This window comes from Labeo rohita, chromosome 5 (assembly GCF_022985175.1).
Source record: "Labeo rohita strain BAU-BD-2019 chromosome 5, IGBB_LRoh.1.0, whole genome shotgun sequence".
In the NCBI taxonomy this organism is placed as follows: domain Eukaryota; kingdom Metazoa; phylum Chordata; class Actinopteri; order Cypriniformes; family Cyprinidae; genus Labeo; species Labeo rohita.
The window spans coordinates 22,044,191-22,063,361 of NC_066873.1; the positions used below are offsets into that span (position 1 = coordinate 22,044,191).

A 19,171-nucleotide genomic window follows, 5' to 3' on the forward strand; every position below is an offset into this window, starting at 1 on the left:
ATTACATGTTTATTGCTTAGACATCTTCAGCTGCTGAAACAATGTCCAGCTTATGTTGAGCTCATTCTTGATGTGAGCACTCTACAGCATAGGTTATAAAGCTCCGGAAAGGAAAAAGAAGGCCTTGATGGAGCAGGTGTACATTCCTCAGAAAGAAGAGCCAAGAACCCTTCAGCGCAAAGAGGTTAAATGGTTCCTTACAAGTAAGAGAGCACATGTCATGTGTCATGCTGAAAAATGATGTCTGTGGATAGGAGTATCAGGAATAACAACATTACGATGTCGGAAAGTGGACTGGACAGAATTCCATCGCTGCGGCTGATAAACAGGTGCAAGGAGAGAACGTGAAAAGGAATGCGTTGGAAATGATGGAAATAACTTTTGATTATGGCATGAGTCTCCCATAATGCTTCTAAACACTTAAGGAGTCTTCTGATTTATGATGCAAGGATCAGATCAAGCTGTTTTATGTTAGATATCACAGTAAAACAGCAGGATACTGCAATTCGTTTAAACCAGTGAAGCGGAACTAGAGAAATGATGTTAATGGAATAGTTCACCAAAAAATAATAGTTTACGCACCCGTCGTTCCAAACCTGTGTGATTTTCTTTCTTCTGAGGAACACAAAAGAAGATATTTTTAAAAATGGCTCAATACAATGAAATTTAATGGGGTCCGATGTTGTTTTGGGAACATTTTATACATAACTTAGATATCAAGTCAGATTTGGAACAACATTAGGGTGCCAGAATTGTTATTTTTGTGTGAACCTAAAACATGTGTGATGACAGATGAAGAAAACAGCAAAAACTAGTTGAATCTGTATAGAAACATGCATTGTTAAATGATCAGTTCACTCTAGAATTATATGATAATTTACTCAACCCATGTCATCCAAGATATTAATGTCTTTCTTTCTTCATTGAAAATTTTTTTTTTTTTTAAGTTTATGAGGAAAACATTCCAGGATTTTTCTCCATATACACTGTAAAAAACAATTTGTTGAGTCAACTTAAAATAATTTGTAACCTGGCTGCCTTAAAATTTTAAGTTCAGTCAACTCAAAAGTTTATTTAACTTGAAATTATAAAGTGACAACTTAGATATTTGAGCTGAATCAACTTAAAATTTTAAGGCAGCTGGGTTACTTACCCATCTGTTAAGTTTAGCAAACACAAATATCTAAGTTGTTGCTTAGTACAACATTAACATTTCAAGTTGACTAAACTTATTTTGAACTTAAAATTTTAAGGCAGCAGGGTAACAAATTATTTTAAGCTGACTCAACAAATTGTGTTTTTTATTTTTTACAGTGTAGTGGACTTCAATGGTGTTCAGTTGGGTAAAAGGTCCAAATTCCAGTTTCAGTGCAGCGTCAAAGGGCTCTACATGATCCCAGCCAAGGAATAAGGCTCTTATCTAGTGAAACATAAAAAAAAAAATTATAAAAATGTATATACTTTTTTACCACAAACGCTCGTCTTGCACTAGCTCAACTTCATGCATTATGTAGTCACATTGGAAAAGTCACGCATGGTGTAGGTGGAGGTACCGACACAACTGTTTACAAAGCGAACGTGCAAAGAAAGTCAAACGCTCTTTACAAAAAAAAACGGTTTGGACAACAACGATGTTGGGCAATTTTGAAGTTGGAGGAGAACATGAGCTAAATTTTTTTCGCTCCACCCTAACTTTTTGAACCGAAGTACACAGACAAAGAATTACCCACACGTGACCTTTCCAATGTGATTACACAATGCGCGAAGCTGTGGACGTGCATCGCAGAGCTAGTCCAAGACAAGCATTTGTGGTTAAAAAGTCAATACAAATTAAATTAAACCTGTTGATCCCCCTTGAAGTCCACTATATGGAAAAAAATCCTGAAATGTTTTCCTTAAAAACCTTAATTTCTTCTTGACTGAAGAAAGAAAAGCATCTTAGATGACATGGAGGTAAGTAAATTACCAGGAAATGTTAATTCTGGAGTGAACTAATCTCCTGCCATGACCATAAACGTGTTTAAGAAAAACACGTTTTTTTCACCTACAATGCAAAGCACTTATCAGTGATGTACATCTTTAAGAGAATAAATCCATATGACAATTGGTTTGAGTCTACAACCTTGAATCTTTCTGGAGACACGCAGACAAGCAGACGAACAAAATCCAGAGACTTGAAAAATTAGATTAAGTGTATCCCGTTTCATCTCGTCTAAAAATCTTCCAGCACATATTTGAGAAGATGGTCAAGCCCTTGCAGCTGTTCATTAGACAGGCGGGCTACAGGAAACCGTTAAGAATGGGTTCTTCCAGCCATGTTAGCAGGAAAAACATCATGCCATTTGTATTTTGGCTAACATACTCAAACTTGATCTCTTCTCTGTAGATTAAACACATATCCAGATATTAACCACATTAGCTATTCACCTACCGTTTAATGCATTACAATGGCATGTAGAAATATTTTGTGTCAACACACAAAATAAAGAATCCTTAACAAAATACCAAGCATATCTAAATTCATTTTACAAAGGAACTTCTTTGTCTATTCTATGAATGAGTCCAAACTTAGGGGGGTCAGATACCCCAACCCTCAACCCTTTGAAAGTCTTTGTGGGGCTTTCAAGAGGAGGTCACATGATAGCTCTGCATGACTGTTTTCTAAGGGACCTCCACCTTTGGTCAAGTGCTTTGAAACCAACATGCTATTGTTATTTTACTGGCCATGACAAGGACAAAGGGCCGACTGACCGGGACACACACACTCACTGTAATGGTATATGGCTGGGAAATTCACTCATTTCTATGCTTCCTAATGTGATCTTTGAACTGCATGACTGACCACAGTATCTTCTATACATGAACACAACTTATCAATACTGAACTTGCTGCGTCTATGGACAATGGACAAGAACTTGCTTTGTATAAGAAAAATACTAAGATGTTTTTCACTCAGGTTTTTATTAATAATCAGTAGAAGAATATCTGTTTTACAAACTGGCCTTCTAAATTAGAAATTATTCTCCTACCTCACCTGGGTAATGCAAGCAATGCTTGCTTTAGACAACAAGTCTGTTTAAGGGTAATCAGAAGCAGGTGAAAATAAACTTTTTTAGTTTGCGGAGTAAAAGATGCATTTATTTTGTTCCAAAATAATTTGCTTGACAAATTGTCCTATGGAAATATAAATATTTTATGTAACCTCTCTGTGTGTATTTATATGTACATACCGTTGAGGTCAAAAGTTTACATACACCTTGCAGAATCTGCAAAATGTTAATTATTTTACCAAAATAAGAAGGATCATACAAAATGCATGTTATTTTTTATTTAGTACTGATCTGAATAAGATATTTCACATAAAAGACATTTACACATAGCGCACAAGAGAAAATAACCCTGTTCAAAAGTTTACATACACTTGATTTTAAATACTGTGTTGTTGCCTGAATGATCCACAGCTGTGTTTTCTTATGTTTTTTTTGTTTAGAGATAGTTGTTCATGAGTCCCTAGTTTGTCCTGAACAGTTAAACTGCCAGCCGTTCTTCAGAAAAATCCTTCAGGTCCCACAAATTCTTTGGGGTGTTTCTTCATCACTTTTGTGTATTTGAACCCTTTCCAAAAATGACTGTATGATTTTGAGATCCATCCATCCAGGACAACTGAGGGACTCATATGCAACTATTACAGAAGGTTCAAATACTCACTGATGCTTCAGAGGGAAACAAAATGCATTAAGAGCCAGGGGTGGAAAAAAAAAAAAAAAATACACAGCTGTGGATCATTCAGGTAACAACACAGTATTAAGAATCAAGTTTATGTAAACTTTTGAATGGGGTCATTTTTGTAAATTCAACTATTATTTTCTCTTGTGGACTATATGTAAATGTCTTTTATGTGAAATATATTTTTCAGGTCAGTACCAAATAAAAAATAACATCAATTTTGTATGATCCCTCTTATTTTGGTAAAATAACATCTTGCAGATTCTACAAGGTGTATGTAAACTTCTGACCTCAAGTGTATAAATATACACAGTACGCACAAAATTATCAAAAACAAACTTTTTGAATGCAAATAATCATGATTAATCAATTTGACAGCATTAGTTTAAGCAGTTTGAATTAGAATATAATACATCAAAGGATGTGTCAACTAACTACAATTACATTTAAATATAATAATAATAACTATAATAACATAATAGTGCAATAAAAATACATTTAGGATTTTATTTCCACATTACATGCAGACACATTTGAGTGAATCGTGAACATTTTTTTATTCTCATTACATCTAACAATATTTTCAGACCTGTCGGTTTTCCTGATTGATCACAAACCTCAACACATCAAGAATTTCAGTTTTGCAACTTACTTGGCAACGGTGGTTTGACTAGCATGTGCAACATTTCGTCAGCATAAATAAATGCATGAGGGAGAATACCACCAACCACCACCCATTCATTTATTACGTGACTGTTTATTCACATATCACCTCAAAAACATGTTCACACAATGGTAACAATATGAGCAAAGTTGCAGATACTGTTCTCAGAACCACCCACGATGCACTTTGGATGACTTAATTCCATAATGAAATTCAAACTATAGAAAATGAATAGTAGAAAAATCAACTCCACTGGCTGTGAAATTGAAGAGGGCACGAATGCTGACATCATTGTATCACTGGCGTAAGAGCAAAAACAAATAGCAGGAGGGTGGGGCGGGGTTAGGGGTTAGAGCACCTTCAGTTTCAAATGTGTACCACCCAACAATGGAGCCCCTCAGGCATCCAGCACAGGTGTGACCTGGATTTGATTAAAAAAAAAACTTAACTTCTTACCCAGAGTAAATAGTGCCAAAGCTGTCCAGGTGCACCTTTTGTTTGTGTGTGACTTTTGGCAGCGGGGCAACTTTCGCAACACCAACGAGGAGGAAAAGTACAATGTATGCTGAGCTGAGTGCTTTATGAGCTCAGCTGATTGAAGAGATAACACTAACCACTCAAGAACGCCCTGCCTGGATGGTGCTGATAAGAACTTAAATGACAGTAGCATTTGCTTTGCCCCGTTTGACCAAATCTGAGCCCATGATTAAGTTAAAACACAATTGCACCTTTTTTTTAAGTGAAATGCCACATCAGCAGATTTAAAACAAGTTGGAACATTCACTGCACACTGTGCTTGGACAACCGACACATGAAAGTTAAACAGAACTTGTAGTCCTTATAATGGTTTTCATCCAAAAAACAATTTTCCCTATAAACACTATTTGCACACTGACATGCAAACATTCCTTAACATTATGGAAAACTTACTAATGTGTAGAGGAAACTCACTCCAGAAAGAGGATCTCTGACATTGTAGTGGAAAATAAAAATAAAAAAATAAATTAAATTTTAATCTATTGTGTGTTTTCTTCCACCATTGTGCATTTTTTCCCATTTTCCCATTAATTTGTTAGGCCTGAAGTTAGCTAAGGTAGTCATGTACTAGGCTGATATTCACTTTTTTTTTCTCCAAAGAATTTTTTTGTTTAAAAATACTCAGCGAGCAAAACTGTCTGGCTTGCTCCCTGGAGGTCCAGAAAACATTACAATTAAATGACTACATCAGAGATAATCTAGGTTATGCTTAGAAGTTTTCCACATGTGCAAAATGTGAATTTCAAGTTCTTATCATGTTTACCACGTTAGATGTAGTTCAGCCAAGTTTGTTCCCAATCACATGTTGTTAGTGCATTATTTACACTGCAACTCAGATACAGATTTTTTTTTTAAGTTATGGAAAGCCAGATAAATTAAGCTGTAACAATTCTGTATATAAGTCATGCAAACAACTGATAATACCTAAACACACATTTAAAATTGTGTTTAAATGTGTTATTTTCATGTAAGGAAAAATAAAAGCAATCCATGGCATTGCAAACTCTATAAAAATGGATTATGAATACATTTCTCCTAAGCATAAACTGACAAACATTGTTCGTATGAACTTGCAAAGTGGATCTGTCAGCATGATATTGCTTGTGATATGCCACATTACATTTTTATATTCTTTTCACTCAAATTTATGAATGCAAGACATTTTCAGAACTTTTTTTTTCTCTCCACTAAAGGAACAACTTGTACTCTTTATATCAGCCTCAATTATACTGAATAGGAGCTTTAAAATAGCACTGTTTACAAAGTCAACAATTAGTGGGAAAGTCTGTCCAGACGTTGGCTTAGCTTGCTGTGTGCTCCTCATTTGATCGTAAACTCACACATCCCACTGGGGTTAGTAGAAGAGGGTCAGGTAAAACACTTGTTTTCTATCTGGTTGTGACAAGGTGAGTGCAGAAAAACATTTAGTCTCCCGGCTGTCCAGAACAAATATGACTAGAGTTTACATTCCACTTTCATTTATTTCTCTGGTCTTAAGTTGCACTGACACAGATTTATTAGAATCCTGTAAGGCTTCCACTATTTGACCCATGAAGCAGTTATAATAAACTATGTCTCCTATTTAAGAGGTAAAAATACCCAAACAAGAACTTTTCTTCCCATATTTGTTAAATGAAACAAGGTTCTTTTGGACAGAAGTCTCAACTATTAAAGATTTCAGAACACAAGGGCATGGCATCTGGTGATCAGATGTCCGTCTTGGATATTGTGATAAGGCTCCAAATCAAACTGTTATAACACATAGGTCATGTACAATTATCATTTAGTTGAAATATGGGCATGACATACAGTACATGGACTGTTAGTTTTCATTTTAAATGTTTGTCCTTCGCGGACTCGTCAATGGACCCTTTTCACAAGACTGTGATGATGCGTTTGTATGTACATTTATAACACTATACTTTGTATTATATCACCTTTTCATCGAGTTACAAAAAACACGTTAATGATAATGCGAGGGTGCTTCTAATGCTGCATTTATGGGAGGGACGGTAAATTTAACATCGTTCTTTCTTCTGACTGCCGATATCATGTCTCTCTCACTTTTTTTCCTTTGATTGAAAGACGTGAAACCACTATCATGGAGTTTTTCTTTTGTTATTTGAGCAAATGGGAATGCAAAAAATATATATTTGTGGTACTCTTCCATTCACTGCTCTCGGATTTTACCCAACTATGACAACTTCCACTATGAGAAACCCGGAAATGTGAGAAAGATCCATACAACAGGATGATTTCATTTCAAATTTAGTGAGAACAAAATCCAGATTTCAGTCAAAAACAACTGGAATGGATTGTTTAAATGTATGTGGAACATTCCTGAGATTCGGTAATATTTCAGTCCCCCAGAGTTTCTAAAGCGGTGGTTCACCAAAATTAATTGCTCAGAGCTTTTCACAATACTTTGGTATACGTATTATAATGAATAAAATAATCATTGCATTTATATATATATATATATATATATATATATATATATATATATATATATTTTTTTTTTTTTTTTTTTTGCATAAAGTCATGTTTTATATCTATCTTAAACCAAACATTTTGTCATGTCCCTGAGGCACTTTTCTGAGTTTGTACTTTAATTTATTTGTGATCCTTACTTGTAAAGAATATTTTTAAAAAACTTCTAAAAAACTGAAAAAGATTATTAGATATACAAAGATATTTATTACAAAAAAAGACTTTAAGGTTATGTCCCTCAGTCTGAACGCAGTCACCTAACCATTCTACTCCCATAATAATTTAGGCTCTGCTCATATGTGACATTATTTACCAGAAATGACATCATTCAGGTGTATTTAATAGTGGGGCAGATTATTCATATTTTTGAGGCATATTATAGTCAGGGAGGGTACTGTCAAGCTTAACAACTCAAACTGTCACATAAAATCAAGATGGAAAATGATTCTTTTTCCACATTTATTTTAATCCATAAGATAAGTATATACAATGTTCTAGTTTTATTGCTGTCATATATGGTCTACTCTCCTAACTACATGAGGAGCAGTGGCCATTTTGAGTGAAAAACCTCAACCCCTTCACAAATATATGTAATTTCATTGTTACGGGGTTGTAAACTTGTAACAGATGAGTCACAAGATTCACTTCATTTATTAATAATTTTATTCTAAAAAAAAAGTCATGTTTTCAGCAAATATATACTTACCACAATAATGACAACTCATATTTAGTTATAAATAGATTTTTTGATGTAACATGTTCGTTTAAACTTTGACAAGCATCCTACATCAGAAATTGCACCCAGATTTGCAGCAGAAACACAGTGTTGGGCATGCAGTTGTTGCACATGTTGACCCAAAAATAAGCGGGCAATATGGGAGAGAAACAAAACCAAAAATTAAAATTGGCAATGTATCCCTTCAAATGTGTTACAGACTCTGCCACACCTTGTCACATTGATATTTTGGGAAAAACATAGGGAAGACAATTAAGAATGAAAGCATTTTTTACTGATTTACTATCTGACATGTTCAGGACTAAAACAATAAAATTGTGGTTTTAGTTAAACTTCTAAATTAAAAATATTTTTTACAAAAATAAAGAGACCATAGACACACATTTTGTGTATTTTTGGCTTCAGTCCTTTAAAAATGTTAAAAAAAAAAAAAAAAAAACACATTTGTTTTACATTTGTTATCATTAAATTGTTATCAGGGACAGATGAGCAGTTTGTTTTATAACAAGTTCTGTGTAAAATCCTTTTTAAACCAATTCCATTTTGTCCATTACGGCGTTGAGAAAAAATGTTTGAGAGTCTGAAAATATTAAAATTAATCATATGTATATTCCAAGTTGAAATGTTACCGAATTCAAGGAGTGACCCATGTAGAAATATACAGCAGCTGCTTGGATAAGGGAGTAAAAATCTCAACAATAAACATTAACTAGAAACAAAATAACAACAAACTAAAATCTACCTCAGTAAACTGGTTTTATAGGTTTGGATTAGGATTTGTCCAATTTGGAGCGATTAAACAAATATACAAATGTAATGACTGACCAATCAAAATGTTTAAAAATGATGGAACAAGAGACATAAATCAAAGCTAATGACCAAAACATTTAAATCAATACATCCTAAAGCATCTGGGCTGTGTTCACAAACTGCAAGCTTGTCATGTTGTTCTTTAGTATGACAAATGCAGTACAGCAGTAGACTAGATTTTCTACATGCTAGAAAGTTAACTGATTGTCAAGGGTGCCCTGATATTGTGGAAAATTTGAAAGGACAGCTCTTTAAGATCATCATACATTTTTATCGAGCAGAACCTGAAATGCTGTTACGTCCAAAAGTGCCAAAGTAATGCTACAATTTTCACCAGCATCTCCAGAAGTTTATTTTTCAAATTTGCTAGATTTCAAAAGTTAGTAATAAAAGCAGCTCAAGATAAATTAATGTTTTGTGATTACATAAACTGTGGATCATTATAAGAAGCTCTACAAACACAGCAGTTACACACATGCTGGCAAGTGGTGAAAGGATACATAAAATCACAAGAGATGACCGTGGTAACAGACAAAAAAATAATAAAATGAGTCAGTGGGAAATGCTATTGCATAAACTGAACTGCTAGAGTATGTTATTTACCGTAGTCTGGTACTAGTTAGACAACTTGAACAAACAGGGAATGGTTTATATCTACTCATTGCTTCTTCTTAATGAGTAGATAAAAACCATACCCTCTGCCTATTCCCAGACTTAACTCCAATGTTTTTTATATTTATTTAAGTAGCCTTGTAAAAACTAGAACAACTGAAATTGTTTGAAGAAATACAACAGCCCAAATGTCAGGGGCCTAATGATGGCTACCGGTCTGTCTTCTCTGCGAAAGAAGGCTGAGGTGGCAATATAGCAAGGTGTGCGAAAGAAGAAGGGGGGCGGGTCACCCTCCTGAATTTGACACAGTGTGGATTGTGTTCCTGTCCTAATGGAATTGCAGAAATATTCTGGGGGAATCCCATTACGTAGCAAATGGAGTGCTGTAATAATGTACTCACAGTCATTTCCCCACTGCGGTTAGCCTCCTCCCGCTCCGCCAGGGCTCTCAGGAAGTTATCTTTGAGTTCCTTTCCTGTACTTGCCAGCTTCCTGGAAAAGACAACATTTAAACAGTTTGAAATGTCTCTTAAAAATCTCTTTCATGGCTAAATGTTCTCGATTTGTTCTCACAGCGAAACATATATGCTTACCTTTTGATACTGATGCATTTTCATAGACCCAAAAACAAAAACTCACAACAATATTTGAGAGAAACGAATCCTCCTCTGATTTAAATTGCAAATGAACTGTAAAATGCGCCACACACCTACAGCCATTGTAACAGTGATACGGATTATAAAAATAATGATTACATTATTTTATAAAAATAATGATTAATAAAAATGATTACATTTGGATAGATTAAAAGTATGAAATACGCTGCCTGAAAATATGTAAATAATCTCAAGGAGTGATTTCCGACAAAATGATATCTTCATAAAATAAATCATACTGCCTCCACCCTAAAACTGCTGGTAATTAATCACAGTGGGAATTGCTATTGAATAAATCTTCACTTGAATTATTAACTCTGTCATTTCAGGAAGGTTTTTTCTCCTCTCGCTGTGCTATTTGGCCCGTTTCCATGAAAGCAAAGATTTGGCAAACTCCAGCCTGTACACCTGACATAACACTCATTGGCATTCATCTCTCAGACGTTTCACAGTGCAGTACCAGCAATAGCGCCTTGTCATTCACCCCAAATTTGCTCAACATTCATAATGTCTGCAGTGTATCCGCAGAATCATCTGTCTGCCAGTAAACAAGTATTTGAGAACTTGTTTTTTTTCCCTCTCAGGTTCACAGGGAGCAAATACAGGTGAAAAGGGCAGCGGAGATTAACCTCTCCTCATATCACAGAAAAAACACACTGCCTCATTTAACCTATCAAACTTGGTCTGCTCCTTACAAAAAAAAAAAAAAAAAAAAAAAAATGTTGAAGGAACGGTTCCCCCTTAAAATAAAAAAGGTTTATCAAGCACAATACTCAGACAGCTCTTTTCCATACAATAAAAGTGGATATCACTATGGCTTCAGTATCTAAACAGGTCAAAACAGTACCTCAAAAAGGTTCATACAGTTTTACAACAAAACGTCTGCAATTTCATGTTTCTGCAACTATAAACAATATTTGTAAAATAAACATGAGACCTAATGAAGTCTGTGAACTGTTCTGATCCTACTTGTTGTGTGGCATTGAGATATGATTATCATGAACAATCTGCTCCACCCGTTAAATTGCGTTCACCAAAGCAGGAGCCATTTGCAATGCCTGAATTGAACCAAAAACATAAAAAAAAAAAAAAAAACATAATTGAGACTTTGCCTAATGTGAAGTATAAGCCTGAAGGCTAATTGGCTAGTTGTATGCATAGCTAGAACTCTAATTGATTAGCTGGCAATGTGCTTACAAGTAATGTGACCATATCACGTATGTTTTGATCACTGTGAAAGCTTGTGTACTTACCAAAAAAAAGGTATATTGCAAGTTCAGTATCTTAAAAGGTACCCCGGCTATTAAGACTTGTATGGCTTAATATAACATTAGTGATGCCTCTTACTGAAATATGTAGTAGAAAAGCAATTGAAGATTTATGTTATTTTAAAAAATACATATCGTTATATACATATTTTTTGCGTCTTTGTTCTCTCCACTTTAGCCCTAATGGCTTTAAGGCTGTTAGTAGACTACAGCTACTGAAAGAGCTTACAACGGCAGAGACAAGAAACGCTAGATGCCATTCTGGCAGGATGTAAACATGTCAATACCTGTCATGAAACCACAGCCACTGAAGGAGTATGTCAGCGCAGATTTAACTCGATATGGGGAAAAAAATCATGGCATTCGGTTTAAGCCTGCGCTCATATCCATTACTTCCTCCATAGTCCAAAATGTGGATTTTTTAAATAATGTAAATCTTTTATAGGTCTTCCAGGATGTATTTTAATAAGAGACATCATTTATATTGTATTAATCCATATAAGACTTAATACCTGGGGTTCTCTTTCAGAAATGTTCAAATACATTTTCCAAGTCTACTTCATGTAGGCCTACTAAGTATGAATATCAATGTAATACTTAAATCCGAGTGTGTACTATTTCAATATTAACTGGGACTAAATTGGTTGACTTTTTAGTTCATAAAATTAAAATTGAAGTGTACTTTAAGTAAAACAGAAAATTTTGAGTTTATCATCAAATGTTTCTTTTGTTTTGCAAATACAGGTGCTTCTCAAAATAAAATATCAAGAAAAAGTTATTTTTTTAACTGTAACTTATTTCAAAAAATGAAACGTTCATATATCCTAGATTCATTAAATGTAAAGTAAAACATTTCAAAAGTGTTTTCATTATTTCCTAAATCAAGCAAACAAAGATTTGCAAAACAGGAAAGTTCAAGTTCTTTAAAGTATGTTCATTTATGCACTCAATACTTCGTCGGGGCTCCTTTAGCACAAATTATAGCATCGGTGAGGTGTGGCATGGAAGCGATCAGCCTGTGGCACTGCTGAGGCACTATTGAGCCTTCAGCTCATCTGCATTGTTGGTTTATTTGGTTTCTCCTCTTTTTCTTGAAAATATCCCATACATTCCATATGGGATTCAGGTCAGGCATGTTGGCAGGTGCTAAAGTCCTGCTGGAAAAGAAAATTAGCATCTCCATAAAGCTTGTCAGCAGATGGAAGCATAAAGTGCTCCAAAATCTCCTGGTAGATGACTGCACTGACTTTGCACTTGATAAAACACAATGGACCAACACCAGCAGACATCATGGCACCCCAAATCATTACTGACTTTAGAGTCTTCCTCCAGACTCTGGGGCCATGATTTCAACATGAAATGCAAAATTTACTTTTATCTTAAAAGAGGACTTTAGACTACTGAGCAACAGTCCAGTTCTTTTTCTCCTTAGCCCAGGTAAGATGCTTCTGACATTGTTTCTGGTTCAGAAGTGGCTTGGTAGCCCTATTCCTGAAGACGTTTGAGTGCGGTGACTCTTGATGCAATGACTCTGGCTTCAGTCCACTCCTTGTGAAGCTCTCCCAAGTGTTTGAATCGGCTTTGCTTGACAGTTTTCTCAAGCTTGCGGTCATCCCTGTTGCTTGTGCACCTTTTCCTACCCATTTTCTTTCTTCCAGTCAACTTTACATTTAATATGCTTTGATACGGCACTCTGTGAACAGCCACCCCTTTCAGTAATGACCTTCTGTGACTTACCCTCTGTGTTGAGGGTGTCAATGATTGTCTTCTGGACCATAGCCAAGTCAGCAGTCTTCCCCATTATTGTGGTCTCAAAGAACAAGATATACTCGCAATTTATACTGTAGGGATGGTCATTTAATGAAACTCAAATGAAAATATTCTAATATTTTGAGATACTGGATTTTTGACTTCATGAGCTGTAAGCTCTAATCATTAAAATTAAAACAAAACAACTTTTGAAACGTTTTACTTTACATGTAATGAATCTAGAATATATGAAAGTTTCACTTTTTGAAATAAGTTACATAAAAAAAAGAACTTTTTGATGATATTCAAATGTTTTGAGATGCACCTGTATACTACAAATGAACTGTTGTACTATTAGGTTACTAGTTACTGTTTATACTAGTTACTGTTTATTTTTATTTTGGCTGTTTTTTAGTGTATGCAAGCACATTGTGAAGAATGCTTTTAGTAAACTTACAGTTTACTAATTTTATACTGCATGTATACTTTAAAATTTTATTAGCATCACAAATGTAGTTGAGTATATTATTTCTGCACTTTTGCAATGCAAGTCTTTGAGCAGAGGAGCTGTAAAATAAAAATCTCATATGCATGCATGAACAGGTGACCTATAATGATGCCTATTTGATGTCAGTCATTGAGAAAACTACTGTGAAATCAAAAAGTTATGCACCTGTATTGGCCTGGAGACATAATATTCCTGATGAGGCCCCGCAGCCCTCCTCCCTTCGGGCACGCTCTGTTGCCATACTCAGGTTACAGGGTGGCAGGTGGGGGGCTTTTACAAACAGGCTTGCTGCTCAGAAAGGATTTAACAGACCATGATGCACTTGGGGCCCTGCTCTGTTTATTCTGGATGATGAAAAGAAACTGGGGGGAAAAGCTCTAAGTAAATGGAACACACACATGACATTTATTTTGGTCAACTACTCGGCTGCCTGTAGTTCATAAACGTGCAGCCGGATGCCAGGCACTGTAATACTAGCATGAGAGGCCTTTGTTACTGTTCCTCAGTGAACACTGGACAGGGGCCATAATGCTGTCAAAGTTGATCTGGGGCTCATGTCAAGTAGTATGCAAAATACTACACTACTTTCATATGCTCATTTACATTAATGTTAGCGTGGTTGTCCTTAACACAAATTTAAACAATTTGTACATCGATTTTCTTGAGTTGCAACATGAAATGAAATGTAGCCTGAATACGTCATACCGCCAAAATGCTCGAGATGCATTACTTAATCAGCTACTTGACCACCCAAGGGTCAAAGCAATGTCTGGTATCAACAAGCAGAAGTGTTAAAAAATATGACCAGCCTGTTTGAGTACATCTCAGGGATAACTTCATTGGCTATTTATTTAAAGAATGCAATCCACAGGGTCTTCCAAGTTTTCACGTACCCATTCCTCAACACGCTCGGATGACGTTACCTTGCAAGTATATGCTAACATGTCATTGTGCATCAACAATCAGGGCTGTGTTGAATTAGGAGGACAATGGTTGGAATAGCAGTACCATGAGCAAGTATAATAATAATGCAAACAGAATGCTCCGTCAGTGATAGACAGCGATATAAGAGTAACTGTGTGTGTTCTTATTATGTAAGAAGTAATGGGAAGAAATTTGGAACGCTTCAGGGTGTAACTCAAGCCAAACTGATCTCATTGTTCATTGTAGACTAATGTCCTAGCACAAGTATTTTAGATTAGTCCTGCATGGGTTAGCGGACGACTGTAAAATGAACTGTTAAATTTTACAGCAACAAATATAGGCCTAAAAGGACATGTCCATCATCTAAAGTCTATCTTATTCTATTATTACTTCATGTATTCACACATACACACACACACATAAACATGTTTGTTTTTGTGAATTGTGGGGACTTTCCATAGACTTCTATAGTTTTTATACTGACCAAACGATATTGTCTATCCCCTAACCCAACCCTAACCCTAAACTTAGCCCTCACAGAAAACATGTTTGCATTGTTACACTTTCAGATAAACATCATTTACTATTTTTAATCATTTTTTAACAATGTCAAAAATTTCAGGTTTTACTATCCTTGTGGGGACATTTGGCAATGTAGCAAAAACAAGTACATACACACACATAAAGATACAGCGTGGACACTTTCCAACACATTATGCATTAGGTATGACATGAACTAATAACTTTTACATTTATTCATTTAGATTAATTTGAATGTTTTTAATATTTCAAGTTGTTAATGTTAATAAATTCAGACTTGTTGTAAACTGCATTTTTCTTAACTATTAAAGTTAAAAATTAAAACTATTAAAATAGTTTCTAGTAACTGAAAAAAATTTTAAACAAATAAAATACACTACCAGAAAAAAGTTTTTGAACAGTAAGACTTTTTTAAGATGTTTTTTTTTTTTTAAAGAAGTCTCTTCTACTCACCAAGCCTGCATTTATTTGATCCAAAATACAGCAAAAGCAGTAAATATTGTGATATATTTGTACTATTTATAATAACTGCTTTCTATTTGAATATATTTTAAAATGTAATTTATCCCAGTGATTAAAGCTAAATGTTCAGCATCATTACTCCAGTGTTCAGTGTCACATGATCTTGCAGAAACCTGAAAAAAATTCTACTGTTTTCAATAATAATAATAATAATAATAATGATAATAATAAATGTTTTTAGAGCAGCAAATCAGAATATTAAAATGATTTCTGAAGGATCCTGTGACTGGAGTAAAAATGCTAAAAATTCAGCTTTGAAATCACAGGATTAAATTACATTGTAATATATATTTAAATAGAAAACAGTAATTTTAAAAAGTAAAAATATTTCAAAATGTTACTGTTTTTCTGTACTTTGGATAAAATAAATGCAGGCCTGGTAAGCAGAAAGGACTTCTTTAAAAAAACATAAAACATCTTACTATGCAAAAACTTAGTGTATAATAACTGGTAAAATAACTGATAGTGTATAAATATTAGTATAAATATTAAATATTTCGATATATATATTTCCATCTGTTTAGTACTTATGATGAAAAGATACTCACAGCTGTTTAATATTTGGATTCAAAATGAGTGTCAAACAGATGTGTCTCAATAACATTTTTACATAGCTAATTGGAAAGTACACATTTAATCATTTGCCAGATGCCACATGCACGTAAAAAGTTTCTGAGAAAACATAAATTATGTCCAGCTAAATTTATCAAACTGGGTTCCTACATCCGGCATACTTTTAATATTCACAAATTTCTGGCAGTGGCATATGTGGTAAGGACAGAGGTGGAGCTTGTGTCTCAGCGTCTAATTGTGTTTCCAGCTCAATCTGAACAAGGTTGTCAGGACAGATTTATGTGCAAAGTTAAAAAAAAAATAATGTGAACTATTACTGCACAGTTAAAATACAAGATAACATGTGTCTTTATATTGAGCATGGATGGACTGCCAGAATTTAGGTTTTGGGGGAGAATGGTTTCTTTTGGCTTCAGCAGCCTAGACATACAGTCGCAAAGAAACCAAGCCCCCATTTTTATTGGACTATGATGAATGGCCCTTAGAGAACAAGCCTAAGTGCCCTTGAAATATGGTGTTGATGCACACAGAGGGTTTGGTTATTTACATTCAATTTAAGGGTGTTTCGGACATAAGGCATGACACTCAGCTGGTCGGCATCAGTTTAAAGACAGAGGGCACACAGGAGCGAGAAAAGGTAAATTTGTTGAGGTGCGTTTGCACTTCTGTATATAAGCATCAAAGTAGTTGTTTACACTTAAATCGATGAGTATTTTGGTGCTCTTTTTGACTGTAAAGCATTCATAAGGTTGCATGAGTTAATGAATACATGTGAGTTGGTCAACTTGAATCCATGACCACAAAAGAGGGGAATCATTTGGACTAGCCTTGCGCCCACAGAAGTAATTAATCACAGTGAAGGATAATAAAAGAGATTCTTTCCCAAAATGGAGCACAGATGGCCTTTATTCTTGATATATAGCCCCCGAGTGTAACTGTGTCAATAACAAGGCAAGTTAAGGAGAAGAAAAGCACACATAACAACTTTATCATCACTGCAAAATAGTCCAAAAATAATTAAATGACAAGAGAATCTGTAAGCCTTTGTGCGTTTTAAATCACAAATTTGCTGAATACAGAGATTCAGTTCATAACTGTAAATTGAAAGGTTCCTAGCGTAAACTGACTCCAAAAGTGTATGTTACAGTTTAATACTGGTATCCAGCCCCCGTCATGAAATTTATTAGCCCCGTCAAAAGTCCTTAGCTCAAACGTATGGTATTCCAGATGTTTCGAGTTTCAAAACCAGTTTTGGAAAATGTTGTTTTCACACATAGTGTAGAGATGTATAAGTTTCACTTCTTTCATACAATGCAACTTTTTAGACCTAGGAATAAAAGCTGTATCATGGCTCCAATACACACAGTCAGTTCCTCTATGAATATTTTGTTTCAAAAATATTTCTCTGCTTTGACCATTAAAGATGTTGTATTGTTGACACTGTAGGCTTGGCACAGATGTTTGGACAGTTCTTCTGATTAATGTTTGAAGAGGTACAAGAACACACACTCAGCACATACAGGATGGTGATCAATCTAACTACGCATGGCAGACTTTTTTCCCCATCAAACCTGATAGATTTAAGGAAAACAACAGGGCTCATCACTATCCCACCTATGAGACTGAGAATCAAATCATCTTGCTTCAATAAAAATCTGTGATAAACAATCTACTAAAATCTATTGTGGAATTAAATAAAGACTTAAAAACAAATACAACTGCAGGCTGCGTTTACCGTGTTAAAGTACTTTAAGGCATTTAGAGACATTATTTAACAAGCTTGTAACCATCTAAATAAATGATTTTTTTGGCAAATCCAGGTAATTTACCATAGAAATATTATGTTTTTTATAGCGCCAGCTGTGGTCCGATCCCCTTAAAACGTTGCATGCTTGTTTAGAATCACTTGTTGCATGTGCTTACCAGCTTTCATGAAGTTTTGAGTTTTTGACATCTTCTCAATCATTTTAACAAATGATTTATTTGACAGCAGTGCTTCTAGAGGCAAAGTTGTCCAGAATGAGCAGTTCTATCGTACGATATGAATATCATGCATATGTGCGAAAAACAGCATGACGTACAATCGTTTGCACATTTGAAAAATGTTATATCACTCCCCCAGTGGCCGTTTTCTTTCAAATTTCACTCAGACCTTTGGGGTTGTGCGTCGAACAGGCCCACTGAGTTTCGTTCCGATCGGCCTCTGTTAACCTTGTCTAACAGGTGCTCAAACTTCGTCGGCCAAAGATGGCTATGTTTTTCGAGATAAACAAATGTTCTTGTCGATGCTTGTGGCACTTTGGGCCAAGACCGTGCAAACCGATTTTCATGTTGATTGGACAAAGGGTTGCACAGTGATAGCCATTTTTATGGTTTTATATTAAAAACATATTTTAAAAACATACGGCGTCTTATAGCTTATAGTGGCCAAGCTCTGTGATTTTTTTCCTGTGACCTCAGATTGAGCTCTTACATAAGTGTTCTCATTCCATTCTGAAATTAAAACATTTTACTAAAAATGGCCCTGCCCCTTTTGAACGTTTTGGCGCACCTTTGCGACGGTGAGTCAAAAGTTCAACTTTTTTTTGATAATTTTAGATCTTTCCGCACTGGGTTGGTTCCAATTGGAAGAAAAACCTAGGACTAGTTTACTACAGTAGTTTTTTCAAAAAATACAAAATACCTGAAAACTCTTGAGAGACACTTGAGCCTGCAACTGATGGTTTAGGAGTCATGAGCGATTTCATACTTTTTTCGCTGTAGTGCCCCCGTCAGGCCAGTTGGGGTGAGACTTGCCCACGTTGTAGGCGGTGTGAGTACTACCCCCCCCTTCCACCTTCCCCAGCTCCACCTGTA

At 35.2% G+C, this 19,171-nt stretch overlaps 1 protein-coding gene across 2 annotated transcripts in view; it reads right to left on the reverse strand.

Annotated features, from left to right (window-relative positions):
- cfap299 (cilia and flagella associated protein 299) overlaps positions 1–19,171 on the reverse strand; it is a 71,168-nt gene that overhangs the window by 32,993 nt on the left and 19,004 nt on the right. For both annotated transcript variants that reach the window (XM_051109024.1, XM_051109025.1), the window contains exon 3: positions 9,977–10,067. In XM_051109024.1, the coding sequence (XP_050964981.1) occupies positions 9,977–10,067 (91 nt within the window). The remainder of the gene's footprint in view (positions 1–9,976; positions 10,068–19,171) is intronic.